This window comes from Choloepus didactylus, chromosome 21 (genome assembly GCF_015220235.1).
Source record: "Choloepus didactylus isolate mChoDid1 chromosome 21, mChoDid1.pri, whole genome shotgun sequence".
Taxonomy (NCBI): domain Eukaryota; kingdom Metazoa; phylum Chordata; class Mammalia; order Pilosa; family Megalonychidae; genus Choloepus; species Choloepus didactylus.
The window spans coordinates 34,824,738-34,844,222 of record NC_051327.1 but is presented as its reverse complement, the minus strand read 5'-3'; the positions used below and the strand labels follow the sequence as shown (position 1 = coordinate 34,844,222).

Sequence of the window (19,485 nt, the reverse complement as noted above, 5' to 3'; positions counted from 1 at the left end):
GTAAAGCTTGTAATTCATGAGTTTGCTCCTGCAGGCTTCCAATCAGTCATTGTCCCCAGTCATCCGGGGAGCTGCCGACACTCCTCTGTGTTGAGGGCACCTGGTTCATCAAAGAGGAGGCTCCTGCCTTTGAGGGGCTTGTGGTTGAGCGTTTTGTGGGAGGACAGGCAGACAAATAAACCCTTGTCATTATGAGTGGTGACAAGTGCAACAGAAGAGCAGGGTGGCCAGAGGGGCTGGGGTTGGGAGAGGGGCATGGAAGGGATGTTGAAGCGGAGCCCTGAGTTGTCAGTAGGAGGCAGGCACAGAGTTTGTTTCAGGCTGAGGCAGCTGCCGAGTTGAGCTGGGAGTTGAGCTGTCCCAGCTCGGTGCATTTGCTAAGGAACAGAGAGGAGGTGGAAGGGGAGGGAGGGAGGGAGGGAGGAGAGAGCAGGGTCAGGAGACCTGCCTTGGCGGAGGGGAGGATTCTGAATTTTGTCCTGATCACGGCCTTGGAGTTGGAGAAAGGAACTAAAACTGAGGGTTTTTTTGTTTTTGTTTTTGTTTTTGTTTTTGTTTTTAAGAATAAGAGTACACAGCTACTTTTAATGTTAATTCATCTCTAAAGATGCACATGAAAGGACATAGGCTTACTGATTTGTTTCAGTCATTCCCATTGCATGTTCCTGCCCATGTGAGAAAGGGTGTGGGGTGGGAAGGGGTGTCCCTCAGGATTGGAGACACTGAGCACCCACTGCCAGTCTGTGTGCCCCGCTGTGGTTTTCTGGACAGAGGGGTGGCATTTATACATTCTCAGTATACAGCGATTCTTATGAAGTGAGACAGAGCCTGGCAGCGGGTCTGGGGCATCCTGGAGGGCCCAAACCCATCCAAAAGTGCTGGCTCGCTCTTCTAGGTAAGTGCCATGCCATTCCATTGACTTCGGTCTTATGATGACCCCACTTAAAAAAATATATCCAGAATCGGACCACTTCTCACCCTCTCCACCACTACTACCCTGGTCCGAGTTGCCCGCATCTCTGGATTGTTGCCATCCACTGCTTCCATCTCGGCTCTCCCAGGGCCCGTTCTCACGGCAGCAGAGCAATCCTGCCATAAAAGCCAAAGTCCTTTCAGTGTGGTCTGACCTGAACCACCCTCCAGCTTCCTCCTTCGCCCACAGCTCTGCGCTAGAGCGCTCACGCACACTGTGTTGGTTTGAAGCTGTATGTACCCCAGAAAAGATCATGTTCTTTTAATCCATTCCTGTGGGTGTAGAACTATTGTAGGTGGAACCTTTTGATAGGTTATTTCAATTGAGATGTGACCCACCTCATTCAAGGTGGTTCTTAATCCTCTTACTGGAGTCCTTTATAAGAGGATAAAGGATATAAAGAAAACCCAAAGAAGCTCACAGAGAAAGCCCTTGAGGAGCTAAGAGACAAGGACACACAGAAGAGAGAGGAAGCCACTGAAGCCAGAAGCTGGAAGAAATGAACCCAGGAGAGAAGGACCAGCAGACGCCACTGTGTGCCTTGCTTTCTGACAGAGGAGCCCAAGCTCGTCAGTAACTGGTCTTCAGAGAAGGTATTGTCCTGTTGATGCCTTAGTTTGGACATTTGCATGGCCTTAGAATTGTAAACTTGTAAGCTAATAAATCCCCATGGTTAAAAGGCAGTGCATTTCTGGTGTATTTCATTTCGTCAGCTTTACCAAACCTTGTCCAAGAAGCAAGGGCACTCCTGCCTGAGGAGCTTTGCACTGCCCTCTCCGCCTGGAAGGCTTTCTCCCGAGATGCCTGCACAGAGGGCTCGCTCTTCAGTTTCTTCCTCTGTATAGTGGGGACATAAATATTTCTGCTCAGGAAGCTGTAGTGAAGATTCAGTTACGTGGCTGTCTTAGGCATATGGTAGCTGTGTTCCTTCTGAAACTTTTCCTCACCTGAGGAAGAGCCTCTTCTTTGACTTGTGAACCTCTTCCCCACAAAGACGTAGCTATGAAGTGTCTTAAGATGTATGAGTGATTTGATATTGGCCTCATTAAAACAAAAAATTAACTCAAATGGCCCCATATTTGGCTAGTTGTAAGCAATTACCTGATAGAGCCTCACCCCAGAGATTCCAACTGAGCAGGTAAGGGGTGGCTCCCAAGAAGCTGTCTTTTTGGCAGACTTGAAGCTAATTCTGAAATGCAGCCAGGTGGGGAAATTTCTGAAATAGACTCCCAGGACAGACGACACCAAAGTGGGACATGCGTCTGTGGACTTTGTATTCCTGAGCTGATTTTTTTTTTTTTTTTTTTTTTTTTTGGTCTCAGGAATGGGTCTCCACTTATGGAATCACCTGGAAAGCCTTTTAAAAATACCAAATGCCCAGGCACTGCTATTTTAAAGTTTCCCCAGATGACTCTAATGTGCAGCCAGTGTTGACAACACCTGCCCTGAAGTACCGTTACAAGTCACATTTGAGCCAGCGAGGAAGGACGCGAGAGCCGCCAGTCTCACCCGTCATGGCGTGTCGGGAAAGGGCCCCCGCTGCGCCGCGTGGTCTGCTCCCACGCCACCAGCAGAGGGCGCGCCGAACAGGTGCATTATCCCATCCGCTTACCCCTGAGCTAACCCCACAGGTTAGCCCTAAGGCTACACTACAGGAAGTGGCTTAGGGCTTCTGCACCGCACACCACTAGGGCAGGATCTGGGAACCCCCAAATCTACAACCTCTATGGATTCTGGTAGAACCGGGGCACTCCCCTGTGATTAGGCTTCCCTAGGAATTCCAAGTCACATCCCAAGGTTTGAGGATTGCCAACTGGGATTTTTACCTTTTTCCAAAACTATGGGATGGACTGTGAAGCTGCTTTCTTGGAAAATGAGGTGGTTTTAGATTCGGATGGTGGATCTCTTGGCGATTCCCCCCTTGAAGAACAGTTTCAAAATAATAATCCAATAGAAATTCTCAAGCATACATGTGAGAATGTGTTTCTAATGGCAAAAACAAGACAAAATAAAGCAAAAAAAATCCAACCAACAAAACAAAAACAATCTGGAAATCATCTGCGTTTCCATTAGTAGGGGGTCCTGTTAAATGGTGGTACATCCATACGATGGAATTTAGGAGGTCCTTGAAGAGAACAGTTGAACTAGAACTGCTGATGTGGGAAAATCAATGTGGAACCGCGTTAAAAAAGCAAATCACAGAATGACACAGTTCTGTGTGATCTTGTGTGTGTGTGTGTTTAAAAATACATGCATCCCAAATTGTGGGTACCTCTGGGGAGAGGATTGGAGGTTGGGGGTGGGATGAGACAAAGCGAAGACTTCACGTTCAACTTTATAACCCTCCAGAATTCTTAAAATTTTTCACGATGTACCTGCCTTTTGTCTTAACAAGCAGGAAAACTCTCTAATAAGAAACACTATCTCTTCTTCCATCCCTTCCCCCATCATGCCAGCTTTCTAGGCCAGGAGAGAGTTTCTCAACCATGAATTCCAGTTCTGGACCCAGAAGCTGGGTCAATAGTAGAAATATTCAGTTGTCAGAAGTATTTGTGATGTAACCATGTTTGTCCTCTGTCAAGCGGCTTCTCTTCCCATCTGCTGAAGAAAGTCTGGATCCGGGGTCCCTCCATGCCCTGTGGCAGGGGGTAGGGGTGCTCTGTAGTGGGTCAGTTTTCACACAGCTGCTGTTCAGATCACGGTGGGGTCTGCTCTAATTGGCGTGCCCCACTGTGGCACATGGAAAGTCCAGTCCAAATGGTAGCTGCTGTCCTCTCCACCTTCTGCCCTCCCATGTGCCAGGCCTGGTACTCACCTTGTCATAGGGCCAGATATCTCCCCCCCACACACACACTTAATAACCATGTTTAATGCATTCCCCAGAACAGATGTCGTGGGCTTGGCTGCTTGTGGGAGACAGCCTGCAATGGATTTAACAGATAACCGGGGTTGAAAGCTTTCCTTTTGTTGCTGCCTTAGGAACTTTGGGACCTGTGAGTTCCCAAATGGAAAGGGCCTGGGTCCCTTTGAACCCCAGGCAGAGTCCAAGTTTTATGGCCTTGTTTTGACCCTGTGGCATTCAACTGTAACATCTTGCCTTGTCATAGGGCCAGTTAATTGGAGTTAATCAGACAGGGCCGATACCATCTGGCCAGGTTTGTGCTGACTAGTGACAAAACATCCGTTTTATTGATTAACAGTTGAAATATTCTTCAGGATTCAGTTGGGCTTCTACTTATAAGTTGGGAAGCAGATTTGATATTTACGAACGGGAACTTAACTCCGAAAGAAACAGAGCTTTGTTTGAACTGTATGTGAGACCCATGCATCCATTTAGATGAAGTGGCAAGAGGAGGTATTTATATACCTACCACCTACTATAAGCCAGGCAATGATGAAATGGTTTTATTTAATCTTTGCAGCAACCATTTGAGGCTATAGCAGACCTGTGCGGGTAGGGTATTCCCCCAAGACACACCTAAGAGGTACATAATAGGTGCTTAGTAAATAGTTGTCAGATGACTTTAACAAAGCCACTTTTCAATTCCCAAAAGACCACATTCACTCTGATACTTCCATCATAAAGTTTTTAATTTAAGAATATTGATTAACACAGGAAATGGATTTAATTCATGGAATTGTGCATGGAGTCATCAGTTACAATGTGACACGTTAACTTCTTCACCGTTTATTGGCACTGTCAACAGAATACTGTAAACAAAATCACTTTGAATGCGTCAGTCTGTGAGGTTCCCTAGCTATGGTTTTCTACCAAGAGCTGACATACATAGATAGATAGGTAGGTATAGATATATAGATAATGTGCACAATTTTGCATGGTTACTGAGTGTCAGTAAAAATTATAAAAAACACCCATTTATAATAAAAGTGAGGCTGTGCTAAGACTTGCTATTACTGGATCTTGTTTTCTGTAACAGTGACAAGACTTACTACAGACATTTGCTAAAATCGATGGCACTAATGTGTGATGGATTTGTTTCCAGACCATGGGCCACAGAAGCACTTCTTCATGAACTCTGTCCTGGATGGCTCTCTATCCATTGGGCACCCCCAGGTTTTCACCAGCTGCTTCCAGATTTCCACACCTGAGCTCTGCAGAGCATTATTTTCCTTGAAATTCTTCCAGCTATCCCCCAAAAGAGGATGTCTCAGAAACTCACTGTGCCCTGAGTCAACAAGCACTTGTTGATAAATGGCTTAAATTTTTCTTTACAATAAGTAACTTCCCTTGATAAGGAGTGAATAAGTCCAGAAATGACTTTCCAGATAAAATGGTTTCATTCCTGTGTCAATGCCCAGTGGGAAGAGAACAAAATACTTGAGCCAGTCTCTCTGCCAAGTTTCTGACTGTTCCCTGGCTTAAAACCCTTTGAGAATCCAAGAAGCTTCGTGAATGCTTGTATCCAATGCTGAAGTTCTCAGGGGAGAGAATTCTTAAGCCAATGAATGAATTTTGGTTGAGTTTGCCTTTGCACATTCTGTTCCCTTTCTAAAATGCTCTTCCTTGCTTTGCCTGCTAGGTGAACTGCTCATTCTGCAAAACCCTGCTCAAATGCCACTTCCTCCCTGAAACCTTCTCTGACTCTGTTTAGGTGGATTGGGGCACTCCCTCTGATTTCTGGACACTGTGCACACCTCTGACAGCACCTGCCACTCTGCTTTAATTACTGGTTTAAGAGTTGTTGTCCCCAGTAGGGTAAGAATCCCTTGAGAGCAGGGACTATGCTTTATTTCATTTTCATATTTCTAGTGCTTAGTACAGGACCTGGGATGGAGCAGGTATTTAATGAAAGCTTGATGAACGAATGGCTGGATGAATAAATGATAAATAAATGAAAACTTGCAGAGAGGGAGAGGCACAAGTCTCCATTTAGCTGGCAGTGCAAATGGCCTTAAAAACAACAGAACTCGATTAAAAGCAACAGATCAGCCATGACTTCAGGAATGCAAAGCCAACTGGACTTCCTGGATCCTTACATGCCTGTCGAACATGTTAGTGCCTTTCATTTCTCAACAAAAACAGAGTGGTGACCAAATCTGCGCTAGAGGGGAAGCTAAAAAACACTGAGGTCTTTGGATGATTAGTTATTAAAAGAACAAAATGCTGAATCAGGAACCAAGATGTGCCCGTCTTCCAAAACGCTCAACCAACGCACCAGGAGATGAAGTGGCTTCCTTGTGGACTCAGGATACAAGCCAGACTTTCTTAGTCTACCCACTAAACGATACGTCATCACTGTAGGACGTCATCACTGTAGGAGGTCAAATCAGTTCCAAGGCTGTCTGAGCCTCCAGCAGAGATCACTTAGTCTCAGCCGCAGCCCAGTGAAGCATTTAAGTATCATTTGCCTGTAATCTCCATATTCATCTCGGCAAAATCTCTAACTTTGTTTGGCAAGTACAAAGCCGCCACCCTGAACCAATGGGCTACTTCTCAATGCCTGGAGCTCTTGTGCCTTTAATTCATGATGCTTCCCTCAAGAGGGCAACTAGTCCAGCAACTGGCCCCTCTGACAGAAGAGCAAAGCTGTTCCCATGGCTCCTCAGAAGCGGAGGAAAGGTGGGTGAGCAAAGCTGGAGAAGGAGCTTCTGGGGGTGAGGGGCCACGGAGAGCAGACGCTGGCTGCCTCCGAAACAGCAAGAAGCTGCCCCAGCCGCTGGGCTCACCCTCCCAGGTGACAGGCTTGTGCTGCGGACCTCCAGGCTCAGGTGCGTCCCCTGGGGGTCTAGGTTGGCACTGAGCAAGTGAGGACGAGCAGGTGAGTTTGGGGAACGGGGGACGGTGAGTAAGAACTGCCAGTGAGGCCAGCAAGAGACCCCCAAGGGCAAAGCCACGTCAAGGCCAGAATTCTTAGCACAGAGGACTCCCCAGAGGCATCGAGATAAGGGCCCCCCGTCTTAAGGAGGCTGGAAGACCTCTTCCCACACCACCCCCCCAAAGCTCAATCCTAATGACTCTCTTTTACTGCCTTCCTATGATCCGCCCTGTCCCCCACCGAACTGGATGGCGCGTGTTCAGAGCTCCGGGGGCGGGGTGAGAAGGCGAGAGCGTGTCTGTCTGCACAGGGTGGAGGGCAGCCAGCACCCCTGATCGCAGGACACGGCACTGGAGATGCCCCAGCACCCAGGAGCGCCGGCGCCCAGTCGCCGGAGCAGCTCTAATTCCCTGGACTGGCTTCCAAGGAAATGGGTGGGGTCAACGGTGGGTGGAAATAGGGACCAGGGCTCCCACAGCCCTTCCCAAAAGACTGTGTCCAGGGCTCAAGCAGAATGTCTGGGCCTAAACCAACAGCTGCCAGTGGCTCTGCAGGGCGCACCGTGGAAACCAGCCCCTCCCCCTCCCCTCCCCCCAGACCCTCCTCCGCACAGACCCCTTCAGTTTATGCATTCACCCCTGACGCTTTTAAGTGAAAACATGAATTAGGCAAACGAATCAATCTGACAACTGCTGAGATCGGGGCTTTCTCAGAGTGTGGATGGAAACGGTTCGTCTACTTGAAGTCGGCTAAGATGTCACTGAAGATATTGAGGAACAGGTGTGCGTGGTGATCCCTGAAGACCAGAGTGGGACGGAAACGGATGGACTTGTCGCCACAGCCCCCCAAAACCACACCTGGGAGAAGAGGCAAAAGCTAAGTTAGGGGCTGGTGCTCACGGGGCTGCGTGCTGGGGGAGCTGGAAGGGGCACTCGTACATCCATCTACTGTTCTGCCATGCAGGCTTCCAGCCGCCCGCCCTTCCTTCCACCTGCCCAGCCGCCCTTCCTTCCCTCTCAGCCATCAGCCATCTCATCCGCCATTTCCTTCTTTCCTTTGCATATTCATTACTCCTTCCTTCCTCCTCTCTCCCTCCTTCCTTTCTTCCTTGCAAACTTGAGTGGCTGCTCTGCTGCCCCCAATTAGGCCTGGTGATGGAGAAATTCTGTCATAAAGTCCCCGGCCTTCCAGAAACTCATGGTGTGAGAGTATTTGTTGGATGAATGAATGATAAAGAAACCTCACCAGTAACTGCCTCTTCTTTTGAAAAAGGCCATTCAGACTATTTTTTAGTCCTGTGCACCGCCTGCCTCCCCACCCCAACTACCTAGCAATATTTTGCCCTCACACCACATTAACATGGGACACCTGAGGCAGCTCGGCCTCTACTCCCGACCCCTACCTTTGTTCCTGGCTATTAGGATGAGTTTGTTCCGTGTGGATTCATCTGGAGTGTCGAAGGAGCAAAACGTGCCTCGTCCTCTCGCTCTGCTGATGAGTTGGGGGTACCGGGCCTGCAGCGGGGGAGACAAGGCAGGGGTGGAACCCGTCGTGGTGTTCCAGCGGGACGAATGGCTGTCGCGCCTCAGCAGCCGCGCTCTCCAGTCTTTGCGCTTTTGTGGAGACTGGCAGGACCACCTTGGGGTTAAGAGCTTTGGCGCTGGAGACATCTAGTTCTGGGTTCAATATCCAGCCCTGCCTCCTCCTTGCTGTGCAGCCTTGGGTGGGGGTCATGACTCAGTTTCCCCTTCTGTAAACTGAAGGACACTGATGCCACTGATCCCACCAGGCTGCGTGGATTTAGTGAGGGGGGGGTTAAAGCCTAAGCCCATGGCTGCCACCTGGTAGGAGCTCACTAGATGTTAGCCGCCTTTACTATGAGCTCTTCTAGAACAGTGCTGACTCTTCTAAAAGAAAAGCTCATCCTCACTCAAGGCTTTAAGCTTTCGAGTCTAGACCGGAGGATCTGGACCCCTTGCCACCCTCCATTTCAACATGCAGGACAGCAAACGGGGCCTGGATAACCCCAAAGACGTTCAGGGTGCTGGGAGCAGAGAGGTGGGGGGGCGTAAGCGTTCTTTCATCACAGCTCCCGGGGAGGAGTTAGAGACACGGCCGTATCCTGGCGACAGGAAAGGCTGGCGTCTGTACACCAGGCTCCTGGCAAGTCCCAGCCCCTCACGTACCACCCAAGAAGGGCCAATCTCGGCCTCCAGAGACGGGGAGGCCGCAGTTCAGAAGTCACTCCAGCGTGGATGCCACCTCAGCCCTGTGCTTGCTGCCTGCCTGGGAGCACGGGGACTTGAACACTCTCATCTCCCACCAAGTGTGGTCGGGGGCGGGAGCAGGAACAAGGAGAGTCAGGAGCCCCAGCCCCTCCCCCTGCCCAAGGCCCAATGGCTGAACACCTGTGCACCCACGGACAGGCCTTGCTTTTGCCTCCCCCATCTGTCTAGACTCTGCCATCTGTCTAGACTCCACCATCTGTCTAGCCTCCCCCATCTGTCGAGCTAGTTGTCTTAGAGCCTTCCTGCAACCTTAGCTCCTAGCCCAGGCAGCTTTTCAAGGCCCAGGAGGGACCCCTCGTTCTTTCCTCCAGTCTAATGAGCCAAACCGGTCTCTCAAAAGCAAGATGCCCATCCTGGCTCTGGAACGTTTTCACAGACCACCCCCCCCCCCTTTTTTTTGCAGAATGCTCCATCCCATGGAACCACTTTGGGAAATCCGGTCCTCTCTGGCTTTTCAGGGCCAGGCTGCTTTCGTTCCCTCTCCTCCGAAACATGCCCCCATGACTAAGGGGGCACAGCCTCGATGGGAGCAACGAAGAGACCCATGAGCCCACACTTGCTTCCAGGGTGTTCCTCTAGCCCAGGGGCCTGTGCTTGTGCTGGGCTGCATGGATTTCCCTCTCGGGGTCCCAGCCATCAGCTCCATTCTCTGCTTTATACGCGCCCGAACCACACTGTCTCCTGCAAGCTGACGGGCCCCTCCCCCTCTTCCCTGGACCACTGGCTAAGGACGTGGCAGACCCTCCTGAACCCTCTGCTTTTCGCTCTCTCCCTGGTGCATTCTTGCTGGAGCTCCCAGCTGTGCCCTGCCTGTCGTTTCTTCTCCTGGTGCGGTGCCCGGCACCCGGGGGAGGCAGCTCCGGCCCACATGGAAGGGACCAGAAGGTAACTCAGCTCAGGACACGGAGCAGCCCTGTCTGGGACAGCTCTAGAACAGGAAGATCCTGCCCAGGAACAACCCCAAGCAGGGCCCAGACGCCCTCCCAGGAGATAAACCACACTTGTCACTTCTCTGCCTGCGCTGGCGGATGGCAATGGGTCAGGCCTTTGCAGAGACTTTGCCAAGAGCCTCACCCAGCCTCAGTCTAAATGCAAATCTGGACCAAGAACAGCCCGAGTCCATCCTGAGCAGCAGGGTAGGGAGTGGAGTCTTGGGAAGTCGGCACATCTGGATTTAAAACTTGGCTCCCTGGCTGCTTGCTGCCTGGGCTTGGGCAGATGCCTCATTCCCCCAGCTTCCATGACCTCATCCAGAAAACAGGGATAATCCTACTTTCCTAAAGCCACACTGCGCAGTTGCAGAGTTGCCAGATAAAATGCAGGACTCCCAGTAATATAGGCAACAGATCCTTTTTTAGTCTCAGTGAGTCCCAAATATTACATTGGACATCCTTAGATCAAAAATTGTTTATCTGAAATTCAGGTCTAATTGGGACTCCCGTACTGTGACTTGCTAAGTCTGACATCCCTGCCGGGGTGGGGGTCATGGTTCCTGGAGCCCCTGGCTCAACTCTGTGCTGTGGGCGGAACCGAGTCCTTTACGTGCATTCTGTCCCCCTCCCGCCTCAGGCCTTCTGAAATGCAAATTTAACTGGGGACCGGCTCTGGGCTAAATGTGGTAACGCCATTCTGAGGACTGAATGGGACAGGCACTTAATGCAATGCCTGGCACATAGAAAGTGCTCAATAAATAGAAGTTGTTGTTGTTATGAGACCTTTCTTTGGGGTGGAAAGGTAGACAAGGGCTTTGAGGCCACAGCGATCTGGTTTGGCCCCCAGCTGGGCCACCGGGAGGCTGTGTAACTTTGGACAAGTTAATAACCCTCCACACCTCAGTTTCCTCATCTCTAAAAGAGGAACATGATAGTACCTACAGCCCGCAGGGTTAACTGTTGGGTTTGAATAAAAGAGCTTATTAAAGCACCTATTATAGTATTTGGCACAACGGAGAGTCTCAATAAATGAAAGCTGTTATTATTATCATCCTCCTCACTTCATCACCACCTCCACCACCATCATCATCATCACCCATCAACACCACCACCATCTCACCACTACCATCATCGTCACCATCATCACCATCCCACCAACACCACCACCATCACCACCACCATCACCATCCCATCATCATCATCAGCACCACCATCATATCATCATCACCATCTCCGTCACCCTCATCTCCATCACCATATTGTCCATCACCATCATCACCCCCTAGGTGGTTCTGCTCAAGGTCATGGGTGGCTGGATACTGTAAAATCCTGTGGGGAGGAGGGCTCTTCATGACCAGACACTGGTGAAGGTCACCTCTCCTTCCAGCGCCTGGGCTGTGCCAGCCAGTCCCGGACACTCACTGTGGTTCCCCCTGGCAGCCCCTCCCAAGTCTAGGAGAATAACGTTTATGGGTGTGGCGCGTGCTGGGCAGGGAGGATGACATAGCGAAGATGCACAGTTATAATCCAGAGCCGTCCTGTCCAGTGTGGACACCGTGAGCCACATGTGGCCGGTCCAAATTGAGATGTGTTGGAAAGTATATAAGAAGAAGAATTTGGAACACACTATTTTAAATATTAATTACATGTTGAAATAATAATGTTTTGGATATAACAGGTTAGTAAAATACATTATTAAAATTAGTTTTACATTTAAAAAAAAATTTTAATATGGCTGCTAGAAAATGTTAAATTCTGTATGTGGCTCCTATTATATTCCTATTGGACAGCACAGCCATAGGGTGTGTGGATGTACAAGGTAGCACAGGGGAGTGAATAAATAACACATCCGTGGGGGTGAGGAGGGCAGTGTTTGGAGAGGCTTCTCAATGGAGGGGCATCTGAAATTGGTTCCAAAAGAAAAACAGGAGTTCCGGAACTGGGAACGGAGTTGGGAGGGAGGCACGGGAAGGCATTCCGGGACACCAGGAACAGCATGGCCGGAAGAGTGCGTTCAACGCTGAACTGAGACTTGGACACGGAGCCCTGGGGGGCCGGGGCAGGTACCTGGAGGTCCAGCAGCCCCGTGAGCAGGGCCTTCCCGGCGTGGGCCGCGTTCCTCAGCAGGTCCTCCCTCTTGATGACCCTGATGACCTCGGCCAGCAGCAGGTTCTTGGATGGGTCCCCCATCCAGGTGTTGAAGATCCGGTAAGGCTGGAAAGAGGCAGGGGGGGTTGGGGAGGGTTCGCACCCGGGCAGCCCCTGAAGGCGCCCACTTCTCCTAGACGCACCTTCTCTCCTCTTTAGTAGAACTAACCTGCTGAACATCTACCCAGGGCTAGACGGATGAATCCTTTATCCCCTGACAACAACAACCCCTTAGGTAGGTGCTGCTTTTAGGGAGACAAACTAGTCCCATTTGCCTGCGATTTCCCACATCCTGGGAAATCCCTCAGTCCCAGGGAAAACAAGAACTACCATCCTTATTTTACAGAGGAGGAGCTGAGGGTCTAAGAGGTTATTTGTCCAGGTTCATGGATCAATATGGCTCGTAGTTGGTGAAGTTGGGACTGTATTGCTGGCAATCTGATTTTCAAAGACCACTCATTTGACCCTTCCCCACTACTGAATGTGGTAACTGTGTAAGTGTGTGTGTGTGTGTGTGTGTGTGTGTGTGTGTGTGTGTGTGTGTGTGTGTGTGTGTGTGATGGGGCAGAGAGGCCAGAGACTTGCCCTCTTCCTTAGTAGAACCATGAATTATTCAGGATGGCAATGTACCTAGATAAAACACACTTCTCACGTTCCTTTGCAGTTAGGCATGTCCATGACTAGGTTCTAGTCACGACAGTGTGAAAGGAAGTATTAATGTGGGATTTCTGGGAAAGATGCTAGAGATGAGAAGGGAGGACACTGTGTCCTTCTCTCCTTTTCCCTTCCTAACTGCCTGGAATTTAGATGTGAGGGCTGGAGCTCTGGTAGCCATTCTGGACCATGAGGAAAAAACATAAGTTGGAAACTATACAAAGGAATGGTGGAAGAAAGGATCCTGGGCCCCTGATAATGGTGTGTATGTCTGCCTGTCTGTCTGAATGTGTGCATACATGTGTGAATTCCACTGTGTGTGTGTGTCTATGAGAATCTGTATGTACATGTGCCAGTACAGTCTAGTGGCTAAGAGCCCAAGCTCTGGGTCTGAATCCTGGTTTTGTCACGTACAGGCTGTGTGACCCTGGACAACCTGCTTAACCTCTCTGTGCCTGATTCATCATCAGCAGAATGGGGGTTTAAAATAGTGCCTACTTGGTTAGAGTGCTCTGAGGATTAGAAGCAGACATGACGTATTTAGAACAAGGCCTGCACGGAGCAAATGCTCAGCCGGTGGCGGCAGCTTTTAACCATATTACTGTACTTGCACACAGAAGAATGGCAGAAGACTGGCCAGAGAGCCTTGCAGAGAGAGCTGCAGGGATCACAGCTATTTAATTAAATTGAGGCCTTAGGAAACCTCTGGGGCTAGAAAGGGGTGGTCTGGGACAGGACGCTCCCTCCCTGCCCCTCCTCTGCCCCAGACGAGGAGCCCACTCACGGCATTGGGCCTGAACTCCTCCTTGTGGAAGAAGCCCCCGGACATCATCTTCTTGCTGAAGGTCATCACATCCGCTGGGTCGTCCAGGCCCCAGTGCTCGTGGGCCCAAAACTTGCCGGTGCAGCCGCCGCCCGTCTGGACCTCATCCACCAAGAAGGCACAGCCGTGCTGACCGGAGACAGGAGAGACAGGTGGGGGTGGGGTGGAGAATAAACACCCCAGAGAGGCTGGGGACCCAAACCCGCTGTGGTGGAGCAAGCCACCGAACCCCAAATCCAGGCAAACAGCCATTGCTTTCAGTAGAACCTACCTGATATCATAAAAGTAAAATGAAACAGAACATCAAAGCAGGGCAGTTCCAACCAGTGTACTGTCTGAATGTTTCCTAAAAGTGCTGGACTGGTGTTTAAATCAGTTTGCCTCACGTCTCTTTTATCTGGGGACTGACAAGCTTGATGTGCCAGTTATCAAATCAGCACATGAGATTAACAAAAAGGTTTTTCATTTTATATCCATTGAGTATGCAGCACACTGGGCTAAGACATGAGGTGAGGGCTCTAGAAAGAAATGGGGGGTGGGGTGGGGGTGCTGAGGCTTTTTCCAGAACCTCCTGATTGGGAAGGTGCCAGGTTAAGACGGCAGGTTGGTTGGGGGCTGATTTTGCAATAAGAACTTAGAGGAGAATTCTCCGCCCTCCCACCCCCAAACCTCTCTGCCGTGAGACGGACAGCCAGCCTCGGCACATCTGGGAGCGCAGCAGGACTCCAAAGCTGAAGTGGAGCTCACCCTGTGCTCTGGGAAACCAACCGGAATCCCCCGTGATCCCTCCAACCAGGGCAGTGTCCACTGACCTTCCTGGAGATGTCTCTCAGCTTCCGGAAGAAGTCATCCGATGCGTGGTTGTCTCCGCCCTCGGACTGGATGGGTTCCACGATAATGCCGGCCACCGTCTTCTTCTTTTTCCGATATTTCACAATCAGATCCTCCACCTGGATTCCAGAGCGGGCAGGGACACTCAGTCGCAGAGATTCCTGAGCAGGCATCCGGGGAGGAGGATCTGGGCACCCAGGAACCCCTTCAAATTACACTGGCAACTCGTTTGCACCCTTCCCCTCCCCTCCCTCCCTTCCCTTCTGCGTGTGTGCATTTTGTGTTGAGTGTGGCATCCGACTTGGGAACCAGTGCTAACACCTGTTGGGATACAAACCTGTAACTTGGGACAAGTTAGCTAACCATCCACAACCTCACTTTTCTGATTTGTAGGCGGCTGTACTGATGGAATCTCCCTAAGGGGGCTGGGGGAGAATAAACGAGGGGCTGTATCATGGCATCCCGTGTGAGAAAGCGGGAGCTGCTGCTACATGCACTGCCGTCGAACTCAACTGTCGCTGTTGTGATTGTTTTACGGCAACTGTTGTTACTGATATGGGAGTTCACTCAGTACAGAATCTGAATCTCAGATGCATTCTCATTTGGAAAAACAGTTGCAAAACACCTCCTAAGGGGCCCGAGGAAATTTTCCAGGGTAATAAGATATCCTTGTCTGGGGTGAAGGCTGTATGAGCGTGCATGTTGTCCAAACTTATGGAACTTTATGCTTAAAAAGAGTGCACTTCACGGTACGTAAATGATGCTTTAATAAAGCTGAGGTTGATTTAAAAAAATGTAGCTTCTTAACAGGTGTGGTGTAGGGGGAAAGCACCTGACCGTCCCTAAGCGGTTACAATTCTTGGGCTCTTGTTCTAAAGTGGGTGTCATCACATATAATTAAAGATGAGTAGCTACAATGCTCATATAATTAAAGATGAGTAGTTATGATAATTAATTAATAGTTTAATAAATATGCGTAATAAAAAAAAAACCAGACACCTAGGTTGAATAACAAGTGAAATTCTTTTTCTGTCATTCTGAATTAAGGAAGAGCTTTCTATCTGGATCTGATGCCTTTGGCCTATGTCTCCTCCAGTCACCTCCCGGAAGAGCTTGTTGCCTTTCTTTGCTTTTGGAGAATCATCTGCAATTTGCCCTTATGTGGTTATTTTCATGCTTGTCTTTTCTGCTAACTCTGCACTCCCTGTACAGCAGCCACCAGCCACATGTGACTGCTGAGTGCTTGAAACGTGGCTGGTCCAAACTCAGCTGTGCTGTGAGAGTAAAACACACACCAGATACCAAAGACTGAACACGAAAAAAAAAAAAGAAAATGTCTTTTGAATTATTCTTAAATAGCGATTACAAGTTGGATTGATATTATTTGGGATATACTGGGTTCGGTAAGAATTGATGCTATTTGGGATATATTGGGTTCAGTAAAATTAATCTGGTCTGTTTCTTTTTACCTTGTGAAAACAAAATCACTGGAAAAATTTAATTATGCACATGGCTCACGTTCTCTTTCTGTTGGACAGCGCTAGCTCTTCTATTTACCATTGGACACTGCACACCTGTCAGGTGCTCGATAAATAATAATTGATTGGGAAGAACGATGTGCTTTAGAGGCAAACCAACAGCCTTATTTGAGCTCAAATCCAAACCTGAAGAGGGAGAACTGTTTTTTTTAAACCCGGCAACGGAATCCTTCCAATGTCTTCCACGGACCCGATGACACGGGACTGTTCTGGTTGAAGTGGAGGCACAGGGTCTGCACTTCCTCAATCTCTCCCCTGATTCCCCAAAACTCCTGGACCAATGCAGGGAGCCCCCAGACTTGGGAGAGAGACGGAGAACCAGGGGACCCAAAGGACCCCATGGAACTGTTTCATCTACGTGACACCCCATGGTCTTCCAATCAATTCCTCCTCTGTTATTTTACGGTCCTTGAAGCTTACTCTCAGAGAAAAGTTAAATGATGCAGAAATTGGTTCCAGAAGTGGGATGACAGACGCAGGGTGGTGGAGACAGGACCACTTCCCAGGGGGGATGCTCTGGACACGAGGCCTCCGTCCCTCCATCCCTCCCCGGCAGCCCCCAGAAGAGCTCTCTGTTCCTCTTCCCGGGGCCAAGTCTCGGGGTGGCGAGGGGAATGGGGCAGGGGGTGCACGCGGGAAGGACCCGGGGGGTCCGGCGTTACCTCCTCCAGGCAGCGGGCCTCTTCCTGCTGGTTCTCCTTCACAAACTCTTCCAGGGGGTACTTCAGCCGCGGGAACGGCGCAATGGGCCAGTCGAACGATGGGATGTCGATCTTGTGTATGACTTTAGAGTGGGTGGTCGCTAAGCAACCTAAATCCCGCAGAACAGAAGAGCAGGTGCTTGGCCCAGGAACGTGGGATGAATAAATAGTCTTTGCAAAGGAGAGGGGCATTTCAGCCAAACTCCATAAAAGCCCAGGGAGGCCTGGGCCTGCAGAACCCATGAACCCTTAATTCTGATTTATTACAGATTAAACACAGGCTTTGAGGGCAGAGAGACAAGGGTTCAAATCCTGGCTCTGCTGCAGAACAGCCTTGGAAAGTTCCTTCCCTTGCTGACCCTCCATCTCCCATGTGTGAGGTGGGGATAACAATCTGCACTCTGCAGGGAGTTCTGGGAGGATTTAATGGGATGCGAAATGCGTCAACGGCCAGCGCAGCCGGAGCTTTTGTAGCCACTGTCGTTTTCACCCTCAACCCCACCCTGCGATCGCGCCGGCCCCTCTTACCCATGGTTCTCCCGTGGAAGGCGCCCATGAAGGAGAGGATGCTGTAGTCGGGGCAACCGGGGGCCTGGAACCAAAAATACAGGTCATCAGTTGCAGCCGTAAGGGCTCAGCAACCTCACTGCCGCCCCCACAAACCCAGAGGACGGCCAAGGTCTGCCGGGGGAACTGGGAGATGGTACAAGCTGGACCCCGAGGTCTTGTTCTGCCTAGATCTGCAAATCAAGAAAATTCACGTGCATATCTAAACATCTGGCTTCTCCCAGGTTCTGCATCATTGGGCCCGTTTTTCTCCAGTGGCAGCAATAGGGGGTCAAGCCCACAGGGCCCATGGCCTGGGTGTCCCCCTTTCTCCTTAGTGTCCCCAGCTGCTCCCACCGTCTCCTGCCCTCCGAGCTCCAGACTGCATGGGCCCATACAGTTCCCAGAGGCCTCCGGAGCTGATGGGTACAGAGAGAAGGGACTGAGCCAGGCACCTCCCGGGAAGGCCTGATGGGGCAGGACCCCCCATCTCCTCCCTCCCCCAGGGCAGCTGCCTCTCGGGTTCAAGAGGGGTGTGTCAACTCCTGAGCCCTTTGCAGCTCCAAGCAAAGGCTGCAGCTGCCACTCCTGTTGTTTCTGACTGCTCCACCCAGCAAGGGAATCCGGACACATTCCCAGCGGACTCAAGAAGAACTGCTGGGGATGCCTCAGAAGCAACTGTGGGGGCCCCAGCCCCTGCAGGGTCAGTGCAGCAGTTTCTCAGCCTGACTCATCTCCATGGGGTCCCTGAGACCAGTACCCTGAGAATAACTCCAGGACTCCTCCCCTAAATTGCAGAATACCCTCTTGGCATTTCTGTTTGCTAACTATAAATGTGACATACACACATTGGTTACACATATTTGGATGCAGCCACCAAAACTGAGGAATTAGGCCAAAAATTGTTGCTAGGACAGGCAAGTGAAGTGAGAGAAGGAACCTTAGAGAAGGAGGAAGGGCACAATCCATTTTTATTAAAAAATGGCAAGAAGAGAAAAGTAGCAGCTTAAGTTTATGTAGATTTGTATGAAAAGGGAGAAGGGTGTGGATATGTTTGCTAACAAGAGGAGAGATTTGGAAAAAAAAAAAATAAGAGAGCATAAAGGAAAAAAAAAACAAAAACCCTTAATTTCACCACCCAGAGGCAACCCATGGCAAACACCTTAGCAGGATTCCTTCTAGTATTTTCCTATATATTTGTTTACGTGGTTGAGAGCACACTGTCCACACAATTTACATTCCACTATTTTCACTAAGTTATAGCATGCATGTCTCCAGGCCAAGAGACACCCTTTGCAAGTATTTTTGCTGCAGAATATTGTGGATATCCTCAGCGGCTGTTAAGTTCAGTGGTTGCTAAATTTTGTTTAAGTACCAGACAAAGATCTTCTGTCTAAACTGTAATTGGACCCCAACATAAAACGGGGAAGGACAGGTCCGCTCTGGCTAAAGCTGGGTGGGAGTTTGGGATCTCTGCCCCCCACCCCACCCACAGTCCCCTGCAGTGACCTCCCTGGAGCCCCCGTGAACTATTAGGGTTCCATGTGAAACCCTCACATTTAATTCCCCGTTCCCCAAGACTGTGGTTTCCAATCCAGATTAATGACCTGCTTCGACCGGTCAGGTTCAGGCAGTGGTCCTGGGAAACTGGTGGATGTGAAGCGGGACACCCAGGGGACAGGCTCGGGAGGGGGACGCTTGGCCAGGGACCTCTGCTACCTGAGGAGGACAAAGGCTGAGCAACAAGCAAGAGCCCAAAGGGGGCTGTGGCAGCTCCCCCAGTGATGGCCGGGGCAGAAGGGCCCGGCGACACTTACCTGGTTGATCATGCAGGTCTCCAGCTCCTCTTTGGAGAAGCCCGTTTGGCCCCTCTCCTTGCTCTGATAAAACAGAATGAAACAAATTCTCAGGGATGTGCTGGGGCAGAAGGGGCTTCAGCTTTTTCCACTCAGCCCGTATTGAGTCCTGGTCGACCAGAGAGACCTTTCTCAAGAGCTGATCTCATGCACTGCTCATTAGACTTACTTATGTATTGGAGCATGAGGCTGTTCATTGTGTTTGCAATGAAATATACAGATGGATACAGAGAATGCACTAATGTTCTACAGCGACAACCAGGATCTGTTGAGATGGTTGGTGGTATGTGATGGTAAAACAGAGTATTCACATTTGGTACCCCAAAATTTAATTTGCTTAGCTATTTTTAAAAGATACCCCTTCTAGATGGCTTGAGGTGAGGAAGTCAGATGTGGGCATTTCTGGTTTGGAGACCAC

At 50.1% G+C, this 19,485-nt stretch overlaps 1 protein-coding gene across 3 annotated transcripts in view; it reads right to left on the bottom strand.

The window, feature by feature from the left end:
• Positions 1-4,546: 4,546 nt before the first annotated feature.
• Positions 4,547-19,485, bottom strand: part of ABAT (4-aminobutyrate aminotransferase) — an 87,996-nt gene continuing 73,057 nt past the window's right edge. For all 3 annotated transcript variants that reach the window (XM_037813924.1, XM_037813926.1, XM_037813925.1), the window contains exons 9-16: positions 19,029-19,091; positions 17,194-17,257; positions 16,627-16,775; positions 14,408-14,545; positions 13,557-13,724; positions 12,038-12,184; positions 8,153-8,264; positions 4,547-7,607 (exon numbers count right to left, since the gene is read on the bottom strand). In XM_037813924.1, the coding sequence (XP_037669852.1) occupies positions 7,486-7,607; positions 8,153-8,264; positions 12,038-12,184; positions 13,557-13,724; positions 14,408-14,545; positions 16,627-16,775; positions 17,194-17,257; positions 19,029-19,091 (963 nt within the window). In that variant the 3' untranslated portion in view covers positions 4,547-7,485. The remainder of the gene's footprint in view (positions 7,608-8,152; positions 8,265-12,037; positions 12,185-13,556; positions 13,725-14,407; positions 14,546-16,626; positions 16,776-17,193; positions 17,258-19,028; positions 19,092-19,485) is intronic.